Source organism: Alexandromys fortis, unplaced genomic scaffold (genome assembly GCF_014885135.2).
Source record: "Alexandromys fortis isolate MF-2015 unplaced genomic scaffold, M_Fortis_MF-2015_v1.1 scaffold_20, whole genome shotgun sequence".
Taxonomy (NCBI): Eukaryota; Metazoa; Chordata; class Mammalia; order Rodentia; family Cricetidae; genus Alexandromys; species Alexandromys fortis.
The window spans coordinates 8,580,096-8,607,870 of NW_026067903.1; the positions used below are offsets into that span (position 1 = coordinate 8,580,096).

The 27,775-nt window shown below is 44.5% G+C and overlaps 2 protein-coding genes across 6 annotated transcripts in view; both read left to right on the forward strand.

The window, feature by feature from the left end:
- Znf451 (zinc finger protein 451) overlaps positions 1-13,114 on the forward strand; it is a 57,240-nt gene extending 44,126 nt beyond the window's left edge. For 3 of the 5 annotated variants that reach the window (XM_050134609.1, XM_050134612.1, XM_050134611.1), the window contains 3 exons: positions 605-791; positions 7,026-7,091; positions 11,803-13,114. In XM_050134609.1, the coding sequence (XP_049990566.1) occupies positions 605-791; positions 7,026-7,091; positions 11,803-11,849 (300 nt within the window). In that variant the 3' untranslated portion in view covers positions 11,850-13,114. Of the gene's footprint in view, positions 1-604; positions 792-6,690; positions 6,747-7,025; positions 7,092-11,511 lie in introns of all 5 variants that reach the window. The other 2 variants (XR_007590485.1, XM_050134610.1) reach the window with 2 other exon arrangements.
- A 3,318-nt stretch (positions 13,115-16,432) lies between these two features.
- Bag2 (BAG cochaperone 2) lies at positions 16,433-26,702 on the forward strand. Its single transcript, XM_050134784.1, has 3 exons — positions 16,433-16,784; positions 24,589-24,698; positions 25,991-26,702. Exons 1-3 carry the CDS (start codon positions 16,672-16,674, stop codon positions 26,398-26,400), a joined length of 633 nt encoding a protein of 210 aa, XP_049990741.1. The 5' UTR covers positions 16,433-16,671; the 3' UTR covers positions 26,401-26,702.
- Positions 26,703-27,775: the final 1,073 nt, after the last annotated feature.

Here is a 27,775-nt window from a genome sequence, read left to right on the forward strand (position 1 = left end):
AGATTCAGTTTTTTATGGAATAAATAGTAAAGATGATACTCTACTTGCTGTTACTAATGTGCTTTCACAGTTTAATATCTGAAATTGATATGCACTGTATCAATCAGTGTAGTCCTAGGTAGAATTTGCATTTGCATCTGCCTCTGCCAGTCACCCAGTGAAAGTACTGAGCCAGGACCTATTTTATATTAAGTCCTCTACTTGAATGTTTTGTGTCACTCATATAATATAAATGAATGCTTTAACAAGCATGTTACTTGCTCTTTCAGCCTCAAGAGATTTTTTTTTCTTTCTTTGATTGAATCACACAGTTAACCTTTTGTACGTCTTCCCTGTGAGGGTTTATTTGCCTTTTCATGAATAGGTGGCCTTTTAGGTCCCTCCTTCATATAGGTGTGTAGGTACATGTAGTTTGGCTGGGTTTTTTTTTTTTCCTTATGGTACACACGTAGCTTATCTTGTGTTATTGAATCTTATATTTGATGAAGTTTATATTATTTCATTTATGAAGGTTGGCTAGGGAATATTCTATATGTGCTCATGGTGAAATAGATTTGAAACTTTTGCAGATTTCTAAAAACCAGTGCTGTTTGTTACAACGTAGGCTGGCCGACTAGATGAGCAACTGCCCAAGCAGATCCCCTTCACCATCCTCTCAGGAGACCAAGGTTTTCTGGAGCTAGAGAATCAATTTAAGAAGACTCAGAGGCCGGCTCATATACTCAACCCTCACCACTTAGAAGGAGACATGATGTGTGCCTTGTTAAATAGCATATCTGATACTACCAAAGGTATGCAGCTGCCATCACAGTGCAGACCACCCAAGAGGAAGAGATTTCACTGCTGAGAGAAACCAATAAACTGCTGTCTGCTAGTGAACTGTTGTCTGCTTCCTAAACCTTTGTGCTTTCATACGGCTGTCTTATTTATCCTTTCTTATGTACTTTCATGCTTGTTCATTTGTTTTTATCAGGGTCACTTATAGTTCAGACCAGCCTTGAACTTCTCTTTGGTACAGGTTAATGTAGCAGAGGCTAGCCTTGAAGTGCTAATCCTCCTGTCTTTTCCTCCCAAGTTCCAGGATTATAGGCCGTCATGCCTGGCATTGTGCCTCCCTTCTTTTGTATTTTAGACTGAAGATTAATTCACATTAATTTTCCACAGCCTTCTTTATTCTACTAGATAAAATCAGTATCCTTTTGTATAATGTCTTCAAGCATATTAAAGCTTAGAATTCATATCTTTACTCTGTTTCTGAAATCACAAATTTATCTTCAGATTTTTTTAGAAAGTATAGTCTGCCACCTGAATGCATCCAATTTATCAGAAAGTGAGGTGTTAATAGATAAAGAAAGCAAAAAATAAAGCGATACCTTGAAGGAAAGTTGAGAGGCTCTTTGAGAGGTTGACCATGATGTGGGGAAGTGCTGATTAACCTGTAAGTCCTTGGGTAGAGTAGGCTCCTCCTCCTATTGCTGTGATTGGTACTTTTTGTGAGTTTGTCCATGGTTAGGAATACTAATGTTCAGTTTCACCACCCCATATTTTTAAAAGAAAGTAGTTACAGGAATTTTTTGTTTTTCCTAATTTCTGACAAAAATATGAATGAAGAGAGAATAAGAATGATACTTTAATGTCCCAGTAGACAGCTATGGTGATTCACACTTGGTACTTCTAGCAGTTGAGAGCCTGAAGCAGGAGGATGTCTGTGAGTTCCAGGATAGCATGGACTACAAAGTGAGACCCTGTTTCTGAAAATAACAATAAAAAAATCCCTGTCTCAAGTAAAACAAAAATGATGAAAAAGATCTGAAGATTTTGGTGAATGGCCTCAGTGGAAACTTGATACTTCTCGAGAGTGTTATTGTATAGTTTAACATTTTCCAGCTCTGTCTCTAGATATTTCCTTTTAACATATTTGAAGCTATATTTTAATTGAAAACTCATAATGAAGAATGTTACTCTAGTCAGCAATCACAGTGGATTCTATAAATTATGATTCTATTTATCCTTTTTTGGGGGGAGAGAGGACAGTGGTCTTCATGACCCAGTTTGATTTGAAACCTAGATCCTCTTGCTTTTACCCACTTCTGATGTGCAGGTACTAAAGGTGTGTGCCACCATGGTTAGTACTCAACTATACTTTTGAAACAGTAATGAAGGTGGGTGTGGTGGCACATGACTATAATCCAGCCCTTAGGGGCTGAGCCAAAGGGAAGTGGGAGTTGACAGCCAGCTTTGGCTAATGTGTGCACAAAAGTCACAGTATTGATACAAGATTAAAAAGGAAAATGTGCTTTTCCATATTATACCCTACCTTAGTTCTTATCTTCCTACTCTCTAATTTTTATTTTCATCCACTTAATTTTTCTATCTGGACATTTATTTATTTATTTATTTATTTATTTATTTATTTATTTATTGGTTTTTCGAACTAGAGTCTCTCTGTAGCTTTGGAGCCTGTCCTGGAACTAGCTCTTGTAGACCAAGCTGGCCTTAAACACACAGAGATCCACCCGCCTCTGCCTCCCAAGTGCTGGGATTAAAGGCGTGCGCCACCACCAGCCGGCTAGACCTTCTTTTAAAATCAAAAATTAAAAAAAAAAAAAAAACATAGCAAACAAACCCTGTTCTCTCTGTCATCACTCCTGTCCTCAGCAACCTCTATTTTTCCTTGGCCACAAGAGCAATCTCATTTTCTTCTCTCATGCTATAGTTCTGGGACTGTTTCTTAGAGAGTTAGAATGTGAGATCTGTCTGTGTTGCTGCTGTTTGGAGTGAGCACTGTGTGTGAGTAGGTCTGTGTGGGTGCCCTGGGCTGGAGGTCAAGCGACCACAGAGTGGCCTCATGAATGTTCTCCTTCTTCATAGTCCTTTTCCGCATTGCTTGTGCTCAGAATGTATTTGAACTCACTGCTTTGGGGGGAACTTAGAATGCAAAGACTGCAACTCAAGTAAGGAAAGGCATGGAGTTTGATTGAAGGCAAGCTTTGTAACTCTCTAGCTGAGTGTTCTGAGACAGGTTACTCTACCTTTTTTTTTTTTTTTTTTGAACCTTATTTTTATGTCTGTTAGGTTATAAGAATTGGTGATTTGTATAAATATGTGTAGCACTGTATATAAAGCACTTTAGATGGTCAGAGAATCATACTGTCTTTTTTAGACCTGTCATAGAAAGGGAATATTCCTAGCCACTGTGTTTTTAAAGTATTAAAAATAACAAGAATCATTGCAGAAGAGGGGCCAGGAGGAGGGTCAGAGCCATAGGTGATGTAGGACTGTAGGGAAGCTGTCTTCCAGCACAACAGGGTAGCTGCACTTATGAACCCACAGCTGCTGTGGCAGATGCACAGGGCTTGGAAATGGGAGGTAAGGATGAAGTCCTACCTCTGGCTGCAGAGCTACTGGCATTGATAGCTGCTGTGGGAGGGGTGTTCCTATCTGTAGACTTTATGGCAACTGTTTGAAGACTGTAGTTTTGGGAGAGGGGATTCAGTGGAGCTTTTTGAGCATCTGTTGAAAGCTTTCTCAAACATGAGTGGATAGTTTTACATAAAAGCTTCAGATTTGTCTCCATACCAAGCTCTAACCATGGTAGCAGAACTACAGTGCAAATGCTTTTGCTTTCTGTTACTGTGTTGCTGGGACTTGAAGCTAACCTTGCACATGCTGTCAGACACTCTTAGTTGGCTCTGCCTCTAGCCCTGAACAGCTTATTCTGTAGGTAAAACAGCAAGAAGTTCTCTAACAATAGAAGATTGAGTGTCATATCAGAAACATAACATTGCCAAGGTCAAACATGGTATATATTGAGCAGAGAGTCCTGTAGAACCAGAAACAACTGTTTGAATATTGGCAAGAGGATCCCTGACACATGGATGGTATCTGTTTTGTTTTGTTTTTTGTTTTCTTTGCCGAGACAGGGTTTCTCTGTGGCTTTGGAGCCTGTCCTGGAGCTAGCTCTTGTAGACCAGGCTGACCTCAAACTCACAGAGATCCTCACTACCCAGCTTCAATTCTGTTTTCAATTGCACTCTGCTTAAAAGGTGCTACAAAGCCTGGAGTAGTGGTACTACACACCTGTGACTTCCATAACTCAAGAGACCGAGAAAGAGCTGACTGGCTTAATGAGACCCTTGCTCAAACAGTAAGAAACAAAAACTTAGCAGAATATTTCAGTCATTTTTCCTGGTAATCCTAATTAGAGGTGTCACATAGGCTGATCTTAGTCCTTCTACATTTTATTCAGAAATCTCTTAGCATAGCTTTCCTGTTTCAGGGATGAAGGTGCACTTGTCACCTACCTTCTCAGTGAACTAGCTTTACTGAGGATAGACTGTGTTATAACCAATATGCTAGCTACTTTTTTAGTCAACCTGCTTAAACATTTAACGAGTTTAGATACATTTAATAACATCTAATGGTTTTCAGTCCTCTTTTTTTTTAAAAAAAAGATTTATTTATTAATTATGTATACATACACCAGAAGAGGGCACCAGATCCCATTACAGATGGTTGTGAGCTACCACATGGCTGCTGGGAATTGATCTCAAGGACCTCTGGAAGAACAGTCAGTGAACAGTCAGTGTTCTTAACCTCTGAGCAGCCCCCTTTTATTTATTTATATGTGTGTGTGTGTGTGTGTGTGTGTGTGTGTGTGTGTGTGCGCGCACGCGCACGCTGTGACACAAATCTCCACTTTAGAGGCAAGGAAGCAGGGTTTAGAAAGCTGAAATTACCTGCCTGTGGCCACTGGTTTTCTTTTCATCGGTGCCATCTGCTAGTGGGTGAGACTTGTTTAGTACAAGCCAGTTCTCCTGATGGAGAGATTCCCCATCCTCTCTCCCACACACACTGTAAGTTGCTGGCTCTAGCCATGTGCTTTAAGAGTGAAGAGGGACATATTTGCTATAGAGTAATGATGGTACAGTTTACATAATGCAGTATATCCAATTTTGTCTTTTTGAAGCTGTATTCAAGAATTCTCTTTATTTCTCTCAGAGGATAGAAGTAGGTTGTGAGAGCTCTGCTGAGCAGTCAACAACAGCTATCAAGTGCCCTAGCATCTGTGTCGAGCAGTTAAACTCACCTTCCTGTCTTTCCAGGCCCCTGAGACTGTATAGAACTTCAGACACTGCAATGGGCTGTGTACGTAGCCTGAAACTCTTAAGATGTGCAATAGCAGCCCTGGCTGCTTGTCCACCCCCTTTCCTCTACTCCGTGTTAAGTATAATTGGTGTCTATAGAGTCAAAGTTGTACTTTCAAGATGGACTTTGAAATCCATCTTGAAAGTAGATATAAAAGCTCACCTGTGCTATGACTGTGTAAACTGTTGTGGCAATAACATGACCTATATTATGTTAAATAATACGAATTGAGTCAAAAGGCCAATCTGCCTGTTGCTTCCCCACAGTTAATCTGTATAGAGGCCTGGAAGTAGAGTGTCTGTGATGTTCTCAGCTGTGTGGATAGCTTGGTTGAGGCAAAAGAGCCTGGTCTAAGTCTGGTAGCCTTGTGCGTGTTGTGCATGTGGTTCAAACTGAAAGTCTCCCTGCAGTGTTGGGACATGTGATTTGGGAGGCCTAGACTTTACATTGTGGTACCAGAAACCTGTTGATATTTCCTTTTTGCTCTTTTGTTGTGTTTTGTTCATTGGTTTTGTTTTGGGTTTTTTTCTCTCTCCTTTTGCTCTCTTTTAAAATAGACTTCATTATAGTTATTTATTATTTGTGGTTTTGCACACACACATACACACTCTCACTTGTGGAGGTCAGAGAACAATGTGCAGGAGATAGTTTTCTTCTATGTGGCCCCAGGAATCAAATTCAGGTTGTCAGTCTTGGTGGCAAGAACCTTTATCAGTTGAGCATCTCATCAGCTCTTTCTCTCTTTGTTTTTAATGTCTAGACTCTAGACTTTAGAGGCTGAATTTGTTTTTTAAAACTAAATGAGCTGGGCGGTGGTGACGCACGCCTTTAATCCCAGCACTCAAGAGGCAGAGGCACATAGATCTCTGTGAGTCCAGGCCAGCCTGGTCTACAATAGCTAGTTCCAGGACAGGCTTGGACAAGCTCTAAAGCTACAGAGAAACCCAGTCTCAAAAAAACAAACAAACAAATAAATAAAAATAAATGAAATTATTTAATCCCAACACTCGGGAGGCAGAGGTAAGTGGCTCTCTGATTTCAGTGTCAGCCTGGTCTACACAGCAAGTTCCAAGACGGCCAAGACTACACAAAGAACCCTGTCTTGGGGAGAAAAAAAAACTAAATAAAATGAAAATACTGCTTGAAATATTTGAAGCATTTAATGAAATAAAAAAATTCAATTTTTACCTATTGATGATTGTGAACTTTTAGTCTTTTTCTAGATTTTTGCAGAAGCAAGTACTACTTATTAGTTATTTTGACTTTGATTCAATTCAAATGATATATCATGTTATTCATGTGTGTGTCTTCCTACAGATGCTTGTATGTTGATGCATTGATACAGGTCCATTTAAATTTGATTAGAAGTAATTAGCCAAATAAATAACAAGGTCACTTGATCACACCAGAAGTGATTTTTCCAATAGCTGGTTAATCATGGCAGTTATAGAAACTCAAGGCTCATAAAAGTCTGTATGACGTTAGACGAGTTTCTGCCTGTGGTATCATTGTCAATTAAGGCTTTTTATTATCTTTATAAAGATGATTACCTGTGATTTGAAAATACTGGAGACCTTGTCAACTTTTAATATTACTAGGTAAGCATCACCAACAAGCCCTGTGGGGCTAGCAGTGGGGTCCTAAATGCATAACCTTGGTATGAGAAAAGTCTATGAAAATAGGATACGTGGCAAGCATCACCTGGGGCAGGAAAATTTCTGTAAGTTTGAAGCCAGCCTTGGCTACAGAGTGAAATTCTGTTTAAAAATAAAAAAAATCCAGTAACAACATAGAGGAGAAGAGAGAACACTGTTTGAGATAGGAGATGTAGGACTGAGTTTTTAGAAACGTGTTCTAAACGCCTTTGTGTCTTCCAGAGTGTGACAGCGACGACAACACTGGTGTAAAGGACACAGCAGTAGAGGAGCTCAGATCCACCGAGGGTAAGGGCTCATCCCTGCCACACTTGAGTGTGTTATACTCTGTAATTCCTTATGCCTCACTTTCTCCATGGTCCTTCTAAACGGTTTTCTCCACCCAGAAGTTGATTGAAAAGTAACCCTATTTGTAGAAGGCTGGAGCACACTGACACACTGTAGCCATTTGACCACATCTGGTCCAGTGCCTAGCTTGCAAATAAAGTGTTGCAGACAGTGGTGGCACACGCCTTTAATCCAGCTCTCAGGAGGCAGAGGCAGGCGGATCTCAGTGAGTTCTAGGCCAGCCTGGTCTACAAGAGCTAGTTCCAGGACGGGCTCCAAAGCTACACAGGGAAACCCTGCCTTGAAAAACCAAAAAGGGAAAAGGAAAAAAAAGGCAGATAAAATGTTCAGGTAGTTGAAAGTTGTACATCCAGATTGGCATGGCAGGAAGAGACTAAAGCACTGAACCTGTGTTGAGCATCTGAGACCTCAGAGAGCACTTCCAGTGACACACTTCCACCAACAAAGCCACACCTCCTCCTAGTGCTACTCCCTGTGGATCTGCAGGGCCATGTTTATTCAGACCACCATAAGAGCCCACTTTCCTCCTTCACTGAAAAGCTTTTTCCTTCCATAGGCCAGGGGGCTGTTTGGTGACTTAACATGTTATTTCCTTGTCTAATAATTCTATTTTAATTTTAACTTTTCTATAATAGACTATATTTTTTAATAATCAGGGAAGAATAGTAAGTAACTTAGAAAATAGTTGAGGTAGCACTGATGAAGTTCAGGGTATATTATCTGCTGACGAAAGGGAAGCAGTGTTCACTTACATCACATTGTACAGCAGTGGGCTCTGAGGCCGGACGTGGGAAAGGAAATGTGGCTTAACACACAGATGAAACAGCCCAGTTGATTTAATCAGTCTCCCAGAGCATGTGGTGGTGGAATTGGTTTTTTAAATAAATCCATACTGTCGTCTTTTTCTCTTATAGCCAAGTCACAGGCTAATGAAGTTGGCAGAAAATCCATAACCTACTTAGAAGCAAATGGCTTGCCCAACAAGTTTTCCCAACATGATCTTTAAGGTCTAAGTCTGTAGTTAGCATTCACATAATGATGAGTTAGGCAGAGAAAGAACATTAGTAGAGTTAAAACAGGAAGTACTGCCAAGTGGTTTGCCAAGACCACTGAAAGATTAACATAGCTGAGCAGGAATTCAGATTTTTGCAAACATTATTCAAAAACCTGTGACTAATTCCAGGAAAAATGCCAGTCAAAATTGTAAATTTTAACTACCCACATACTGAGATTTGGTGGACTTTCGGCTAACTTGGTAAATCTGAATCATGTGCATCTGAGTGTGTTTCAGAACCTCCCCATTTTGTTATTTTTGCAATGTATGTTTTAGTTAGGCGATTGGATATTTTTATGGTTCTTAGTTTGGGGAAAGAATTTCTGCTAAAAGGTCCAGATAACATGCTGGGACACAGGTCAGTTGGTAAAGTGCTAGCCCAGTGTACCAGCTTACAGTTTGTTGTAAGGTAAACAGAGTCAGACACTTAAGAACATCCTTGTCTATGTAGTGATTTGGAAGCTCGAGCGGGTTACATGAGACCTCTCAGAAACCTAAGAAATGAGAGAATCCAAAAGAAGATACCTTAAACTGTTTACTAGTTCCTTGAAGTGGCAGCATGAAGTCCATTCCTAGAAGAACATCCAAGGGCTGTGAAAGTGGTTGATTCAGTTCCTGGTGATGCCTTCTCTGATGACAGCATCCAGTCCACAGTGTATCCCTGCACAGGAGGGATATGATCTTTCCTCCATTTTCCTCTCATCACCTTTCCCTACTTTCCTCTACACAATAAGTAGCTCAAATACCATTTCTTGTTGATTTTCTGGTTTTGTTTTTTTGAAATGGGGTCTTCCATACTGGTTAGGCAACCTTGAACTCATAATCCTCCTGCCTCGGCCCCCCTATAGCTGAGAATACAGGTTTACACTATGCATGGCTGAATTTCTCTGAAGCTATGGCTATAGCTGCTGTCTGTAGAAAGCTGCGACTGTACTGTTCCAGGTGCCCCCGAAATAGTTCTGTCTGCATTCTCATCTCTACTGAGAGCCCCGATGAGTTAAGATGAAGTTCTTTTCTTCCCTTCATCAGAACTTAATATGGTGTTCAACATTAAATGATTGCTTGTCGAATGATATTTAATTTCTTTATATATTTTGATGGATGTGATTGAGCTATGTTCTTTCTCATGCCATACATAATTCTTGGCATATACCTCTTCTTATTTCTGGGAATATATTCCTAGGACAGGATGGCTGAGGTTGAACTTACCATATTTCCAATGTGTGTGTGTCAGTTGTTACTAATTGTAATAAGACAACCTCACTGATCATGGAAGTGATTTTTTGTTTGTTTGTTTTGTTTTGAGACAGTCTCACACTGTAGTCTAGGCAAGCTTGGAATTCATTTTGTAATCCAGGTCAATTTTGAACCATGGCAGTCCTGCCTCAGTCTCCTGAGTGGGCTAACAGATGTGAACTCCTCACCTGAGTCATTCAGTCCCTTTAATCTTAGTCAAATAGTTGTGCCTTTTTTTTTCTTGTTGTTTTTTTTTTTTTTTTTTTTTTTGAGACAGGGTTTCTCTGTATCTTTGGAGCGGACCTGGAACTTGCTCTTTTAGACCAGGCTGGCCTCGAACTCAGAGATCTGCCTGTCTCTTCCTCCCAAATGCTGGGATTAAACCACCACCCGGCCAATATGTTTTTTTTAATGAGGATTTTTTTCACCTTTGTGGGTTAATTTACTTTTTTTTGATCAGTTACAGTGTATGTGTGGTTATATTTTTGTTGTTGTGTAGTGTGCTTCAGGACATCAGGCGATGGCTTCCTGAGCATGCAATCCCTACCCCTCATGAGTAATGTTTACTAACTAGATAAATATTACCTTTCTCATGCCTTTTCAGATATTTTTTCCTGTTGGATCAATTATCAAATTGATAAATTCATCATACTGATATTTCATTAAATATAATTTATGGGTTGAAGATCTTTTTTTCTCGCTGTGGGCACTAGTTTGTGTCTGGCAGATATGTTCTCCCACTCTGTGACTTTGGTTGGCTTCTTTTTGTCATTGAATAGTGCCATGTGAGCCGGGCGGTGGTGGCGCACACCTTTAATCCCAGCACTCGGGAGGCAGAGGCAGGCGGATAGGCGGATCTCTGTGAGTTCAAGACCAGCCTGGTCTACAGAGCTAGTTCCAGGACAGGCTCCAAAGCCACAGAGAAACCCTGTCTCGAAAAACAAAAAAAAAAAAAAAAAAGAATAGTGCCATGTGGTCTTTTTGGTTTTGTTTAAAGATCTGTTTTATTTCATGTATGAATGTATTATGTATATGCACCATGTACATGCCTCACGCCCATGTAAGTCAGAAGAAAGTGTCTCAGATCCCCAATGGACTGTGGATGGTTGTGAGCCATCATGTGGGTGCTGGTAACTAAGTCCAGGTCCTCTGAGAGCAACAAGCACTGCTAACTACTCAGTCAGTTTCTCTAGCCGATTTGTTTTATGTTAGGGCTGGACTGGACTGTTAAGGCTGATCTCAAACTCCCATGCTCTGGTCTTCCTACTGTCTTATCCTTTGGAATACCATTGTGCTTTCTGATTGATAACAGTAGTTTTTTTGTTTTTCGTTTTGATTTTGAGACAGAGTTTCCTTATTAATCCTGGCTGTCCTGGAACTGGCTCTGAAGACCAGGATGACCTTGAACTCACAGACTTCCACCTGTTTCTGCCACCTGAGTGATGGGAATAAAGGATTTACCTCCATTTACTGAAAAGAGCATATTTTCCTAGGTTGCCTTTGTTGTAGCCAGGTGCCCATACATGCAAGGTTCTGCTTCTGAGGCGGCTCTGCTGCTGTTTTGCTCTATATCAGCAGTATCATTCTGCTTTAGATGCTGTAAATCTAAGCTAATTTTCCCTGAGCCTTATTGAGGTATAGTTGACCAAAAAAAGTAAATGTAATAGCACTTCATAATATTACCTTGCTGTTTCTGTCCCCTCCCGCCTTCCCTCTTCCTGCCTCTTTTCTTTTTCTTTTCTCTTTTTTTTAAATTTTAATTCATTTTTGAGACAAGTTCTCACTGTAGCCTTGACTTGCCAGGGACTTGCTTTGTAGACCAGGCTGGCCCTAAAACTCAGACATCTGCCTGTTTTTACCAACCCTTTCTCCACCCTACCCCCACCAGATGAGCTGGTATTTCATTGTAGCCCATGTTATGGGTCTCACAGAGCTGGTGTTGGAGGCGTGTCCTGCCACATCTGGATTCCTGTTCTTTCAAGTTGTGTCAGGCTTGGTGGCAGGTGCCCCCTAAGCCATCCCGTCCCACTCACTGTGTCCATTTCTTATATGTCTCATCCTGACTCTTAGGATGCTGTTCAGTGTTGAAGTAAGTAGCATGCCAGTGCTGCTGCGGTCTGCTGAGTTTCTGCATCCCTGCCCTGCAGAGAAATGCCTTCCTGTCCCTTGGCACACTAAGTGCTTGTGTAAAGTTGACTTGGGGTCATATCCAGATTCTCACATTTCAGAAGACTCAGAACTCTATTGCATTGTACCTTCCTCCATTCTGACTCTGCTTCTCGGAAAGAAATGTGTTGATAAAATCACAAACAACACATGCTTAGTTGCCTGCCCTTTTTAAAGTTCTGTTTTTAAATGCAGATGTGGAATTAGAAGAAGCTATTAGAAGAAGTCTTGAGGAAATGTAATTAAAGCTATTACAACACAACATCAAGTGGCCTTGAAGAGACTCAGGAAAATGAATCCTTTGTTTTCTAAAGGAGACCAGAGATCTAGGATAAATGTGTCTGATGTGCTGTATTCTTTCTTGTGTTCAGAATCTTGTATTTGCTTTGTATTTCATGCTGTTGTGTAAAATTGAATGAAAGGAACAGAAAACTTACCAGTGCAAACATAAATCATTCTATTTATGCAATTATGGAATGGATTAATGGAAATCATGTTTTTCCAGCTAACTTAGAATTCATGCCTTTAGGTTAAAATCAGTTTTTAAAAGGAAAAACGTGTAAAGCTCTTGACTGTTGTATGTTTTCCCTCTTTATTTGTACTGTACAAATGGATCTAGTATATTTTTTTAGGAATGAAAATGAATATGAATAAAAGGTGCCATAACTCAGCTTTTTCCAGAAATTCTGTGTGTTATGTGACCCTAATGTATAATATATCTTTGAGATCATTGATTATGGGTATCAGAGGGTTAATGGAAATTGATTATAGAAACATATTCAAGCCAGTAAGGTTCTGTGTTGTCATTGCAGCTCTACGCTTGCTCTAACTAGAGATGCACATTGCTACAATAAAAACCTCTTTCAAACAATTAAAGTGAAACTTTCCATCCCTTTCATCCTTTTGTACGACTTGAAATAGGAAAATATATGCATAGAATTAACTTATTTTAATACTTGAATATTGTATATTCATGCAAACCTATTTTTAAAGGTTTTCTGGGCTTTTTTGTATGTATACTTTTCAAGAGACATTGTTGAAGGTCTAGTCTACTCAGGAATAATCCTTCACTCTTAAAAAAAAATCAGTTTCACGTTGCCTGTCTTCATTTTAGTTTTTCATTGGGTTATATCTGGTGTGATATATTTAGTTCTTAAGTGTTGGAGTTCCATTGCGAGTAAGTAAAAATCTTTTTTTTTAATTTATTTATTTATTTATTATGTATACAATATTCTGTCTGTGTGTATGTCTGCAGGCCAGAAGAGGGCACTAGACCTCATTACAGATGGTTGTGAGCCACCATGTGGTTGCCGGGAACTGAACTCAGGACCTTTGGAAGAGCAGGCAATGCTCTTAACCACTGAGCCATCTCTCCAGCCCCAGTAAAAATCTTTTATCAGTGGAAGAATAAGATCTTGATATGTATTTTTCATGTTATTTGTGCAGAAATGTCATATATAATTTTTGAGTCATAATTTGTCAATATTAAACGTATTTCTCTCGGTGGGCATAGTGGTGCATGCATTTAATCCCAGGACTTTCGAGGGAAACCTGGTCTGCACAGTGAGTTCCAGGACCGCCAGAGCTACATAGTGAAACCCTGTCTTAAAAAAACAAAACAAAACAGAAGAATTTTTCTAGCTGGGCATGCCAGTGGTTCCAGCACTCAGAGTCTGAGGCAGGAAGATTACCCTGTGGTAAAACCCTGTCAAAAGACTAAACCTCAAATTTCAAAATCTGCAGTTTTTTCCTTTTTGGTGAAGACACAAGGATGTAGCTTGGATTCTGCCCATTCTCTGTGAGAGTGGATCATTTAGTATGAAATAGAATTTCCGTGTTTCTCAATCCATACTAGAAATCAGTTTTTTACTGTAGCTTTTTGAACTGTGTATATATGTCCTTGGCCCTTCCCTAGAGCACATGAGGGCCGAGCTTCCATCCCAGGTGCTGGTCCTGGAGGAGCTCTTGCGCACCCAGAATGACCTCCAGGTGTCCCTCTATTCTACTTTGTGAGCTGGGCTTCCAGGGGATGCCACCATGCCTAGCCTCACTGAGACTTTTTTTTTTAAGTAGATATGGTGTTATTTATATTGCAAAATCAACCAAGACTGTGCTTTAATTTTCTTCTGTGTATGTTTGTTTTTAAGCTGGAGTCTATGGAGCCCAGGCTGCTTTAACATTTTATGTTAAAGTGTCAAGGCTATAGTCCTCACGATTGACCTTAAACACACTTGCAGGAGCTTGCTAAACAGCAAGAAAGGCAGCCTTGAAAGTAGCTAAGCAGCTGTGGAGCAAGAAGAAACGTTTGCATTTCTTTGCCAGGGACTCCACATCCAAGCGTGGTGCACACTGATAGTCTATCAGCTGATAGTCTATCAGGGAGCTGTTGTGCTAAGTGTGTGGCTCAGGTTTGTCTAGTGTGCCTGAGGTCAGGGACTAACTCCCAGCAGCTCACACAGCATGCACAGCAGATCTCATGGGCTGCAGTAGGCAGCCGCTGAACCTTGGTTGGACAAGAAAGGGAAATTTCACTGAGGCTCTCTTGAAGAGGTAACAGTGTTCTTTAACGTGCTGACATCATCACTAAATGATATTTAAAACACTATAAAACTGCTTCATAATTTGAATTTAGACAGGAGTCAATAATAAAGTAGATTATTATCAAAGTATATTTCTAATATTTACAATTTTTTTGCATCTCATTCATTTATTCACAGCTGCCTGAAGTACATGAGATGTGACAGTAATCCTAAGTGCTCCTGTCCCTCTACTGCTCAGACATGGAGAATGGGCTGTATGGATAGTATTGGGGAACAAATAAGCAGATGAAACTACCCATTAGGACAGTGTGGTAAATGAAGGGAGGAGGAGGACGGTGCAGGACTCAGACCCAGGGCAGCACACATGCTAGGCAGGCACTCTACCACTTAGGTCTTTCCAGCCCTAGAATTACTTCTTGTTTCGAGCCAGCATCTTGCTGTGTAGCCTAGGTTAGCCTCCAATTCAGGGTCCTCCTGCCTCAGCCTTCTGCTGCTGGGATTACAGGTAGGCACCAAGTACACTCATTTTTAAAACTGTTCAGGAAACATCTCACTGGTAAGTGAACTTAAGCAGATTCAAAGGAGAAGGAATGAGCCATGGAAAAAACACACAAGGTGGCCCCTGACTTGTGGTTTGATTTAGGGTTTTGAAAAAATTACACACACTTGGTACTTTCCTTGTTTCCTCTGTGGTGAGCCACTGGAGGTTTCCGAGACGTTGTGCGATCTACTGTGGTACTTTAAATCCTGTATTGAGGATTCACAGGAGAGGCAGGATAGATGCTGAGGGTGCAGATGGCGCTCTGCAGTCACCCAGGGAAGACTGGCAGGTGACGGTGGGACTGGAAGAGTCCAGGTAGTCTGAAGGTAGAATGGGTTGGGTCTAGAAGGTGAAAGAGTATACAGAGTGGTTCTAGGCTAGGAACCTGAAAATTACCAAGCCTGCAACAAAACCCCCTGCTGGTTTTGAAACCAAAATAAGCACAACCAGGAGGTAAACAGCAAAGATTTAAGATCTGTTCCGGGCAGGAAGAGCATAAGATCCATTCCCAAAGAAGTCTCCACAAACTCGGGAAGAGCTGGGCCATGCGTAGTCCTATTTATTATACAGCATATATGTATCTATAGTAGCCCACCCATTCGAGGCATGCTAGTTTAAGGTCACAGTTTACAAAGAGACTTCACATACCTTTAGACAGGAGCATACATGTGGCAGATTATAGTCTGAAGATGCCTCTGTGTGCTCAACTTGTGAAACCATGTAAATAAAATACTTTGAGATGTCTGCTACATTAGTGCCTTTTGCTGTGACAAAACACCATGACCAAAGGCAACTAAGAAATCATTTAATTGGGCTTAGTTACCGAGGGTCAGAGTCCTTGATGGCAGCAAAGACAGGTGCTGAGCACTCATCTCAAACCCAAGCAGGAGGCAAAGAGATGTGGAGTAGCTAATCTTCTGCAACCTGCAGTCACTCTTCCTCCACCAAGGCCAGGCATGACCCTACCCAAACAGCCACAGACTGAGGATCAAGGAAGAGAGCATGAGAGACATCTCATTCAAACCGTTGCCTCTGCCTTGCTTAGTTACTAACCTAGAACAGAGGCAGATGCTGTACCATTGACCTATGTCTGCACCCCCCTTTTCTTTATAAGACTTTGGGCTCTGGTCAAAACTACCCAGCCTAGCCCTGAACTCACTCTGGCCGGAGACATGATCCTTTGTCAGCGTCCAGAGGAGCTCACTTACAAGGCATTCATGTCTGTGTCGTGAAATGACAGTGTTTAATGAAGCCAGATAATCCAGTTCCTTAATATTTAAAATGGGGGGGGGGGCGGCTGGAAGTCAGCCGTTCTTAAAGGGCCCTGACTGTTCAGTAATCGAATGGCCTTGAGTCTGACTAAAGGTTGTAAATCAGTTTCAAGTTTCTCATTTTCTGTGCCTTGTGCATTGAGAAGACAAAATAACAACTTTAACTAGACACGGCTTTGTATTTCAACCCTGCTCCATCTCTGACTGACATTCACAGCTTCTCACACGGGAGCCTGGTGTATTCATAGAGGATTTCAGTAAGTTGGGTGTAAAATAATCTCTCATTAGGAAGGTGAGACAGTAGGAATGCACCGGGCTTCTCCTTATTTGGAGCACCGTGTTGTCCAGGCTGTCCTGTCCTCTTAGGAGCCTGCCTGGTAACCGGACAGGTCGGGCAAGTAGAGACTGAATTAATTGTCTAAGGTTCCACAAGGGGACTTTTTTTCCCACGTCACAGGCTGTCCTTGCTGGGAATTGTGGGTGCAGGGAGAAACAGCAGAAGCCACCGGCGAGCAAGCAGCCCGGTGGGAGACTGGAACGGGCTCCGGGACAGGGTCCCCCCCACCCGCGTGCCGGCGGCTGCGCCCGCGCCTGCCCTTGTTTGGCCGCGCGGCCTCGGGGGCGGTGCCGTCCGCGTCAGCGGCGCCCGCGGTGACGGCGACGTGCGGCCCGCGCCACTGCTGCCCGCGGACGCCGCGGACCCCCGGAGCTCATGGCCCAGGCGAAGATCAGCGCCAAGGCCCACGAGGGTCGCTTCTGTCGCTCCTCGTCCATGGCCGATCGCTCCAGCCGCCTGCTGGAGAGCCTGGACCAGCTGGAGCTCAGGTGAGGACGAGCGAGCGCGCGGGGGGCGCTCCGGGTGGGCTCCCCATCCCCGGCGAGCGCGGCCTTCCCAACTTCCGGAACCTTCTGTGTGTGTGTGTGTGTGTGTGTGTGTGTGTGTGTGTGTGTGTGTGTGTGTGTGTGGTCCCGCTACCTTTAACTTTCAAGTTGTCAGTAATGCTCCTGGAGAGAGGCAGAGTTTAGTGTTGGTCCTGCACCCCCCCCCCATTGTAGTAAGTTTCTTTACCCCAAACCATATCATAGTAACACAAGAGTAAGGAAAATTCCAGACTGCCCCTCCCACGGCCAGTGAGAATTAGATCCACCAGGGGCCGCAGGGGTTGCCGGAGTTGGCTACCGTCTTTCTTTCGTTCTAACCACGTGCAGTGCCCTCCGCAGTCTGTCCGTATGTGTTGTGCATTTAGAAGATACTGGTAGTGACACCTTAGAAGTGGCAGCCAGAGGCCTGAGAACACAAAAGGCAGGAGTCATACTCGGTCTGCCTAAGGTTCTATCACGGGATCAGCCTCATAGTAAAATATTGAATACGAGCAAATGCTGCAAACACTTTGTTGCCTGTAACAATCTGAAACCCTACACATCTGGTGGAAACGGTAACGCCTCCAAAGTTGTGCAAGTTTTGGTTGTGTGCGGGTATTGTTCAATGAAACTCTTATCAGGGCACCTCGACTCTCCTGGGACTGCGAACATGTTCCCAGTTTTCTCCAGGTTCTGCATAAGCAAAAGAGTATGAGCCAAAGTCTTGAGTCTTGCGTGCCTTTCTTTATCTCCCTCCATTTGTCCACCAAACACACGGAAGTGTTTGCGCAGAAAACTACAAGCGAGACATTCATTAACTACTTTTGGAAGCAAAACCAGAAGGTGAGACATTTTCCACAATTTCCTGCGTAGCCACAAGAGAAGGCTGAACCATATGTCCCCAACCCGGAGTGAGGCCAAGCGTTAAAGCCCTTCTCTTCTGAAGAGAGGGGAATGCTTCCCTCTGGGAAGTAGGCGCTGAACTTTGACAGTATATTCTCAGCCGCTCAGATTTCTTTTTTCCTTCCTTGAAAGGGTTCTGGAACTTGTTGCTCTTCTTGAAGCTGAGTCATTGTCCTGAACCAGAATTCATGCCTCCCAAGTGCCGGAGGCGGGGGAGACTCCTGGAAGCCTTGGTTTTGAGAGGTGTTGCATTCAAATGTAACATTCGATTAATGTAGAAGGAATTCTGAGTATTGCACATAAGCGATTCGGTTCTGTTACTTAACGGTTGCGCTGAGCGGGGAGTTGGATTAGTGTGTGTTTAATGGCTCAAGGGGTAGGGTCCTTTTTTAGAAGGCACCTGGACTATCCACAGAGCACGACACAATTAAAAGTTAGTTTTAAGTGTGGGGGATGGAGAAAAGATGAAGCTTGTGTGAGTTCCCCCTGCGAGCTTCCTTAGAGTCCGCGCGTGCGTAAGGCAGGGGTTTGGTGCTGTTCAGCGCTCTTGTAGCTTCCTTTGCCTTTTCCCTTCCGTTGTGTGGACTCTGTTGACCTTGAAAGGCACTTTTCCCTAGTGAACCGAAACCACCCCAAAGGCTTTGTGTCCCGGAGGATGGACTGACCTCAGGGATGCCGGAAATGCTTTGAAGTGTTTAGCCCTGCTTTACAGAGCAGATTGCCGTTTGTATCTAATGGTTTGTAACACTAACTACGCTTTGGGACAGTAAAAAAAAAGTCTGTCTTCTACAGCCCCTCTAAAGAAGTAGCCCTGTCCTTTCTTGATCTTGGCAACCAGCTCTATGGGATTCTGCACTTGTCGTGGCTAAGTACCCGACTAGGTACTTTGCAGTGCTTACCCTAGCTTATAAACAATACATCTATCTGCTTGCAAGGCCTCACATCTCTGAGGGAGTTACCATTTATCTGTATTCTACAGATGAGAAATTGAGGCTCAGATACAAACACCGAGTTGCAGTCAAGAGCTGTGGGCTTCACGTTTGAACACTGGAAGATGGGCTGCTCAGATCAAACACCAGGTGCCCTATTGTTGAATATATCATCTTTCAAACTGTCCAGTAGGCATAAGAATGAGCTTTTACTAAAGAGAAGAAAATCACTTTAGCATTTAATTCAGTAAATATTGAACACCCAGCACATGCTGAGTATTGAGTAGCTTCTAGAAGCTGTGGATGATAAAGAAGCTGTCCAAGGGCTGGGTTTTGGAGATTGGCAGAGGGAGAATGGATAGGAGGTAGGACTGGGAAATTGGCTGTTCATACATTTCCCAAAACCGATCCCCTAGTGAGTAGTTCCTTCCCTGGCCACCCAGGCAGGAAATGGCGGATGCCTCAGGGGCCAGGGAAATGCTCCATTCCCTTGCTTTGGTTTCTTACTGTTTAAGGTTCCTGTTAGGCTGTCCCAGTGTTCCCAGACTTACATAGCTAGTCAACACCATATTTAATGTGGAGTAATAGTGTGTAATTTGAAAGAACACTTTTCATATGCCTTGTAATTTGAAATTTCTAAAACCCTCGAGGAGGAGAAGGAGGAGGAGGAGGAGGTTATTATCTCTAGGCTGTGAGAACTCCAGGCTGGAAGGGAGCTTAGTCACTAGGATGCTTGTCTAGCATGTTCAGAACCCTGCGTTTGATACCTGGCTTCAGAAAGCCAGCACGGTAGTGCACACCCATAGTCCCAATCCTAGAGACAAGAGGACCAGAAGTTCAAGGTCATCCTGGGCTGTGTAGTGAGTTCTGGGCCAGCCTGGGATACGTGAAACCTGTGTGGGCTGAAAAGAAGAAGAAACTGAGGGACTAGGTGCCTTGCTGTAAGGCTAACGTACATGTGAGTGGTGCCGCCAGTGATCAAAATGTGACATTTTGGTGACAGAACCTTACTGGCAGTATCAGGAATTACGGCAGAAGCCAGGGCCTCACATGGAGCTTCGTCTGGGAGTTTAAGAACTTGTTGTGGAAAAAGCCCCATAAACCCACGGATGTGAACGCTTGCCGTTTCCCTGTTTATGGAAACACACGTTTTAAGCGAATGAGCTTGTGTCCGTGACAGTAAGTCTAGAATAGGCACCGCGAATCTCGTGCGCTGACGTCATACATAGCGTTTGGCTCCTGCTGAAGTTTTCAGCCAGCTCTGCCAGTTGGCGCGTCAAACTCTGCTCCTGCTTTGCTTCGGTCGGCCACACCCAAGGGCTCCTTATCCCTGGTGCCCTGGGTGAGGAAATTTCGGCCAGGTCAGCAGCGGTTCCTCACACAGTTTGGGTGGTAGCTCCCAGCGGTCAGTTTTGTGAGCCAGTGACGCCTGCCTGCACACGCCCTCCTCCAGTTTGCGCTGACACCTCCACTGCAGGCTCATGAGATGCCCGGGGCAGGGGACCAGGTGAGGATGCTCCAGTTTTATGCTCACGAAAATCCTTACCACGATGTCTTTGCCGAAGCCTGCTTTGAGTGCAGCTTTCCAGAGGTGCCGCCCAGTCCGCTGTGATGGGACGCTGCTTCCTTCCCCAATTTGGACATGTAGCTGGATCCCAGTCCACACAGAAATGCCCCTTGCCGACAAGAGGAGAATCCCCACATGAGTTTATTAAGACTGAATGTTTATCTCTGTCTATCTTAGCTACTTAAGACACGAAAGGAAGGGAGGCAGGCAGTATTTAAGGTTTAGTCACTAATCTCAGACTAACGGAAAAGCTACATAGACAAAATTCTATGAGTCGAGTTGAAGTGCAGCAATAGCTGATAAGCAGTGCAAACCTAATAAACAAGCCGAGCAGTGAGGACTGCTGGCCTAGTGCCCACGAAGGCCCTGGTTCCATCCCCAGTACCGATAAACCAGGCATCAGCGTGTGTGATGCCAGCACTCGGGATGTAGAAGGCAGCTTGGGATACAGGGGGTTCTGTCTCAAAAGGAAGAGGCTGAGGGGGAAGTAGATGGGCAGTGCTGCCCTGGCTAGTTGTAAAGTCAGCCTGATGGACACAAGCTAGAGTCATTTGGGAAGAGGGGCCCTCAGTAGAGACAATCCCTCCATAAGATCAAAGCCTTGCGGGACAGTAATTCTCAGCTTACTAACGATGTAGCCTTGTGTTGTGGTGACCCCCCCCCACCATAAAATTATTTTCATTGCTGCTTTGTAACTGTAACTTTGCTACTGTTATGAGCAGTACTGTAAATATCTCTGTTTTCTGTTGGTCTTAGGGAACCCCTAAGAAAGGGTCATTTGACCTCCCACACACAAAGGGGTCGCCACCCACAGGTTGAGAACCACTGCTGTGGGTTTTGTTTTTTTAAATTAGTGATAGGCGTAGAAGAAGCCAGCCTATTGTGAGTGGTGCCCATGCCTGGACTGGGGCTTCTGGGTTTTATAAGAAAGACTGAGAAATCCCTGCGGGAGCAAACCAGTAAACAGCATTTTTTTGTGGGCTCTGCATCACCCCCTGCCTCCAGGATCCTGCCAGGTTTGAGCACCCAGACATCCTCCAGTGATGAAGAGTCAGCAGACTAAACCCTTTCCTCCCCATGTTGCTCTTGTTGATGCTGACCTGTCACGTCAGTAGAAACCCCTACTAAGAGTGGTGCCAAGGGAAGTGTTGATTTCCTTCAGGGGCAGCTGTGAACAGTTCCGGCACAAGGGAAACAGAATTTTTAAAAAGACCCTGAGTATCAGGAAGAATGTCGTAGGAAGGAGGCATGGCAGAAGTACGGCCATGATAAATGGATATGTAGGTATGTATGCCATCCTGGCAGTTTCTACTGTGTATAAAGAACGTTCAGGGGGGAAAGCCCCCTTCAATCACTGTGTCAATCAATCAGTCTCTTTCTCTCTGCGGTAGAGCAAACTCAAGGTTTCACAGCTCTAAGTGCATTCTGGACTAAGGTCCTCATCCCTAGCTCTCAGTAGCGTCTCATCCACAGGTGAAGGGTGTGTCCCCCAGGATGTTTCCTTTTTAATCTGTTTCATTATCTCCATGTGCTAAGGGCTGTACCTGATTACTGTAAACGAACCCCTTTTTAGCACAGCGTCCATCTCTCAGTCACATTTAACACAGGCACAAGTGTTCAAATGGAATCCGGGCTTTCAGAGTCTGCATCATTTCTCCAAACGCTGGAGTCATAATTAGAGTTTCTAATTATAAACAGTTCCCATTTGTGCCAGCTGGGCCTCTCTCGTACCTACCGGGCTCTCATTTATCTGCTGGAGGACGTGCCGTGCCGTCGTGCAGCGGGGCTGGAGGAAGCCTGTTGCCTACCAGCGCCTTACGTTGTTCGGTTTCAGCCGGACTTGTCCGTACAGTGCTTGCCTGCTTTGACCGGCTCTTTAGAGCCATGCTGGACGTGGGACGCCTCATAGAGCTATTCTGGGGTTTGACAGGTGGGTGACATGTGGACGGGATGAGAATGGGAGGTCATGGGTTGGTGTGTGCTAATAAAAGGCTGGTGACATTGTTCCCTCGTTGGCCGCTTCCACGAGTGATCTGGCTTGGAACGCCTGTCCGTGGCCTCGCATTCTGGGGTCAGCTGTTACTGTTTCTCTACAAAAGCTGGAAATGTCGTCACGGTAATCCATAAGAAAGTGAGCTGGAAATAGGAAACTCAAATGTGTGCGATGTTTCTCTCCTGGTTTTCATGAGTCGGCGCCCTAGTTCTGAATCATGGAGTTTGCTCACCTGTACGTGAAGTGTGTATGTGTGTGTGTGTGTGTGTGTGTGTGTGTGTGTGTGTGTGTAGCTGGCGGAGGTAGCGGTTGAAGTGTTCTGTAATATGGTTGTGTGATCATGGTTTTACATCGAAACCTTAAAGAGGCTTTCCCTTTAAATTTGGGGAAAAGCACAAACCTCATCACTGCACTGTCTACTATATTACCAAAAGACCTTAGTGCGTAGTCTAAAGAAAGAAACAACTGGATGAGAGACATAAATTCTTTTATCCCTCCCCCCCCCACACACAGCATGATCATTAACTCAGAAGAAATGATGGAAGTGACAGGGCAGGGAGCAAAATTTAATACAATCAGTGTTGCCGGTTGTAAGCTGACCCTAAAACAGCATGTCTCAAGCCAGTAATAATCGGCTAAAACTACAATTAAAACAATCTGCAGCAATGTCCGCAAGGTTTCTGGAACACTCCGAAATCTCTAAGCCAGCTGAGAAGAATATTTCAAAGCTAGTCACATACAAAACTGATGTAGACAAAGGGATGCAAATTAAACTACACTGTCAAAGGAATGTCCAACTGCCCTGTATTTTCAAGAAATCAGACATACAGTTTATGTGGAGGAGGAAAGGTATCTAAATAGCGACATCATCGTTAGAGAAGATTTGGGAGGAGGCCGTTCTACCAGTTACTGCACCGTACTAAGACCAGGATGTTGAAAAGCAGCGGGCCGGGGGCAGTGAGCATATTGAGGGAGCATTTCCTATAGGTCACACGGGATGTGGAGTAAAGAACTCTCAGGAAAATGCCGGTTTGGTTATTGCCTAACGCCCGAGTGTATTCTAGTGGCCTAAAGAAATAAATACCAGGGAGGTAAAACTATAAATAGAACATGGGATGTGAGAAAAGCACTTAGAACTTGAAGAGGATAAACCACAAGGCAAGGCCACAAAAGATGACTCCGTCCCATCAAAAGGATCTCCCCCTGGCGCTCAGGAGTCAGAAGCAGGAAAGCAGTCTGAGTTACATAGTGAAACCATGTCTCAAAAAACTAAAAAGAGGGGCTGGAGAGATGACTCAGTGGTTAAGAGCACTGGGTGCTAGGGTAGAGGGTAGGAGTTGGTTCCCAGCACCCATCATAACCACCCATCACTCCAGTTCCAGGGGACTCGAAGCCCTCCAGTACTGCAGACACTGCACATACACAGTGCACTTCCATGCCTGCAGCTAAGACACTCAGGCACACGGACCGACAACAAACCTTTCAGGACGCACAGAGGCGCTCTTAACTAGTAGGCTAAACTGCAGTGGTCCCGGGTGCTTGAGGCTGAAACAGCACAGGGCACCCTGGGTAATAGAGTTTTATCTCTGGGGATGGGGGGAGTTTCGGTTCAATGAGGGCCATCCCGAACCAAGCTCGCAGGGCAAACGACTTCCATGTCTATGGCCAATAAGGAGTTCATGTCTTGAGCATGCAGACTCCATGTGCACACGAGTGGCCATCTCCGAGTGGCCAGAGCGGAGAGAATCAGGCAGATCCACACGTGACATAGAGTGCAGTGCCGAGACCCAGGAGCCAAGTGGTTCTGAAGAGTCAGGTGAAAAAAGAAGTGGGTACAGATTTAAAATGCAAATAGACAGCTTTTAAAAGAACAAGTCCACATAAGTGACCTTGGTCTCTAAGGTCACCCTGGGGAAGGAAATAGGAGCCCAGCCCGCAGAGGAGCCCGAGGGAGTCGAGAGAGTGACTCACGCTTGCTGCACCACTACTGAGTCAAGAGTATTGCTGCAAGCTCTAGGCCCGCCTTTGGAACCCTGTTACAATTTATTTTTTAAGTAGTGCTCGCCACTCCCACCCCCAACACCCCCCCTCCCCGCGCCTCCAGCTCCCTCCCTCCCCCAGTTTCTCGGCATAGTCTGACTGTCCTGGAACTAGCTCTTATAGACCAGGCTGGCCTCAAACTCATGCCAACCACCTGTTTCTGCCTCCTGAGTGCTGGGATTGACGGCGTGCACCACCATGCCCAGTGATGCATTTTTGCAGTCCGGCCTTTTTGCAAAGCTTTCTTACTTGAGCTGATTTAGGTGGCAGCTGAGGGAAAATGATAGGAAGGACACTGTCGCCCTGACACCTGTTTTGCTTTGCCAATCCACACAGGGTTGAAGCTTTGAGAGACGCGGCTACTGCTGTTGAGCAAGAGAAAGAAATTCTTCTGGAAATGATCCACAGCATCCAGAACAGCCAGGACATGAGGCAGATTAGTGATGGTGAGAGCGTTTCCACGGAGGGGCGCCGCCTACCTCTAGGGCGTCTGATGAACGCGAGCCGGCTGACTTGGGGTGCGCCTGCTCCCCAGTTCAGTGTTAACCGCAGCTAGAAAGCAGCTGCAGCCCTCATTGTCTCCGTGTGCTCCCCACCCCCACCCCAGCCTGCCAGCTCCAGAAGGGCAGGCGAGTCAAGCAGCCTTCCTCAGACCCACAGTGCTTTTCACTGCGGGGACAGCAAAGGTGGAGGAGCGAGGTGGAGGTGGAGACTTGGCGAGGTGGTCTGACGTGTGACGGGCAAAGGAATTAAAGTAAAATGCCCTGCCGTGGTCCTCTGAGCAGTATAGCAGCCAGGGAGGAGTGGGTCACTGAATACAGTGGGCTAGAGAGCTGGGGACGTGAGCAGTTGAACTCCGGACCCATAGTGCTGTCTGTCCGCAGTGGGTCCTTCCTAGTCCTTCGCCGTCATGGCGAAGGATCCATGCATTAGGGAGTTCTGGACCTGGGAAAGAAGGGAGTTGTTGCCGGTTTTGTGTAAATCTTGAAATGTTACCAGAGTCCATGGTCACCACAGCTTCCTGTCGCTGGCAAAGACTCGCACCCAGGGCCAGCTCGAGTCTGTCTGCAGCGAGAAGGACAGGGCTTGCTCGGGAGCGCAAGGGCAATAGTGTGCGCTGTGTTTCAACAGACGTGAGCTTCGGATGTGCACACCGGGCCTCGGCTGTGCCCCATCTCGAGCCCTAGCCGTTCTCCCAGCTAAACTCTGCTTGCTCTGAAGTCACTCGATTTCCATCCCAGCTATAAATGCCTCTGCCAAATGTGTGGACAGACTTGGGATGATAGCTGCTCCTGCTGTGGAAAGACTTCCAGGGAAAGACATTCTGTGACTTAGCACTGTCATTGGGCACTACCTCAGTTAATCTTGCATGCTGTATTATTGTTGATGGTGGTGGTTTTTTTCTTTTTTTGGTTTTGTTTTGTTTTTTGTTTGATTCATTCATTTATTTATTTATGGTTTTTCAAGACAGGGTTTCTCTGTGTAGCTTTGGAGCCTGTCCTGGAACTCACTCTATAGACCAGGCTGGTCTCAAACTCACAGAGATCTGCCTGCCTCTGCCTCCCGAGTGCTGGGATTAAAGGCGTGCGCCACCACCACAGCCAGGTGTATTTTTGGTTTTTAAGCTTTAAAATTTTCACAGACGTGTCTAATACAAAATCGAGGTAGCCACGTGCCTACTTTGGCTTTGCAGATGTGTGAAGTTTCTGTCTCCTACTGACCGATGTTTCGTGTTTAGGAGAAAGAGAGGAGCTGAACCTGACTGCAAACCGCCTGATGGGACGGACCCTCACTGTCGAGGTCTCAGTGGAGACAATTCGGAACCCCCAGCAGGAGGAATCCTTGAAGCATGCCACGAAGATTATAGATGAGGTGGTCAGTAAGTTCCTGGATGACCTGGGAAACGCCAAGAGTCACTTAATGTCACTCTATAGTGCCTGCTCATCTGAGGTGCCACCTGGTCCCGTTGACCAAAAATTTCAATCGATTGTAATCGGTTGCGCCCTTGAAGATCAGAAGAAAATTAAGCGGCGTCTGGAGACTCTGCTGAGGAACATTGACAACTCAGACAAGGCCATTAAACTGTTAGAGCACTCGAAAGGAGCCGGTCCCAAGACTCTGCAAAACGCCGATGGCAAAGTTAATTAGTCTACAAGCCCACAGGCCCTTTACCAAGGCTGTAAAAAAGGAAAAAAAACCACTATTTTAAATAACTAGTTCTTTACGTTAGGCATAACCACTTATACCTCATACTGATGATTGTTTCAGATGAGGGAGTAGCCCAGTGTCAATAGACACACAAATAACCCTTAAAACTAGACATATTTCAGTCTCTGACTCAGAAGTTTTGGACAGAATTCCTGTCTTGAACTGGACTTTAGGGCTGTATATTTTATTTCTGAAGATGCACACATAGTACTTGGGAAAATAAATAAAAGGGAAACGCATCACTGCTCTTTCCTTGACTTCAGTACAGATGCACCCAGCCCCTGGAGCAGTGTAGTCACACCAGTGTGAACAGAGCACCCAGCCCCTGGAGCAGTGTGGTCACACCAGTGTGAACAGAGCACCCAGCCCCTGGAGCAGTGTGGTCACATCACACAGTGTGCCTAGAAAGATAAAGGGAAACACATCAGAACCTCACCCTGCATGTTCTCAATATTTGAGCCATCTGTTTTCTGCATCTCATCACATATCTTATGTGTGTGGAGGCATGACATAAAATGTAAGGAAACCACTTTACCACGATGATGGTCCATATCCACCAGGCAGTGGCCTGTCTCCACTGTGGGTGAGAATGGGCCACCCTGAAGTCACTGCATGTGCAGTGGGAGCAAGCGTGCTACTGACCCAGCCCCTTTTCTGTGGTCATGTGGGTGGTTTCAGCTTGTTGCTATGACGACAGCACATTTATGTCCTTAGAGCTTTATTCTGTTCTTGGTCTTCTTTGTATAAAATTCCACTAATGGGTCCATTGAGCCAAAAGATAGATACATTTTCATGGCCTAAAAACGTATTTCTAAATTTTTATAAGTTTTATCAGTTTGTACTGCCTTCAGTAATTAAAAGAATCCATGTCACAGAAGTCTGTAGCACTGGGCATTGCTTTTCTCCCATCGGGCACCAAGCCCCTTGTTAACCACACCTTGTTTGCTGACCAGCAGGTCACCTTCCTATGACTGAAGAGCAGCGCTGGCCATGGGCCACTCCAACGCTGCACCAGCTCCTCAGCACCAACTCTGAAGTACGTAGCCTCCAACACAAGCTTTATTAGGATGTAGAGATTTTCCTACCAAAAGACAAAGATGGACTATATGGACCATTACCATTCAGCACAGCTATTCCTGAGCTGAATTTCTGTGCTGAAATGCTAAGCCAGTCTCAGGAAAGGGTCCCCAGCTGAGGTAAAGCATCTGCCCGCAGACTGGATGCCTGCCACCAAGCTCGCTGGCTCCATATTTTCTATCACCTGGTTCTTTGCCAACTTTTTTCTGTTTGTTTGTTGGAGACAGGGTTTCTCTGT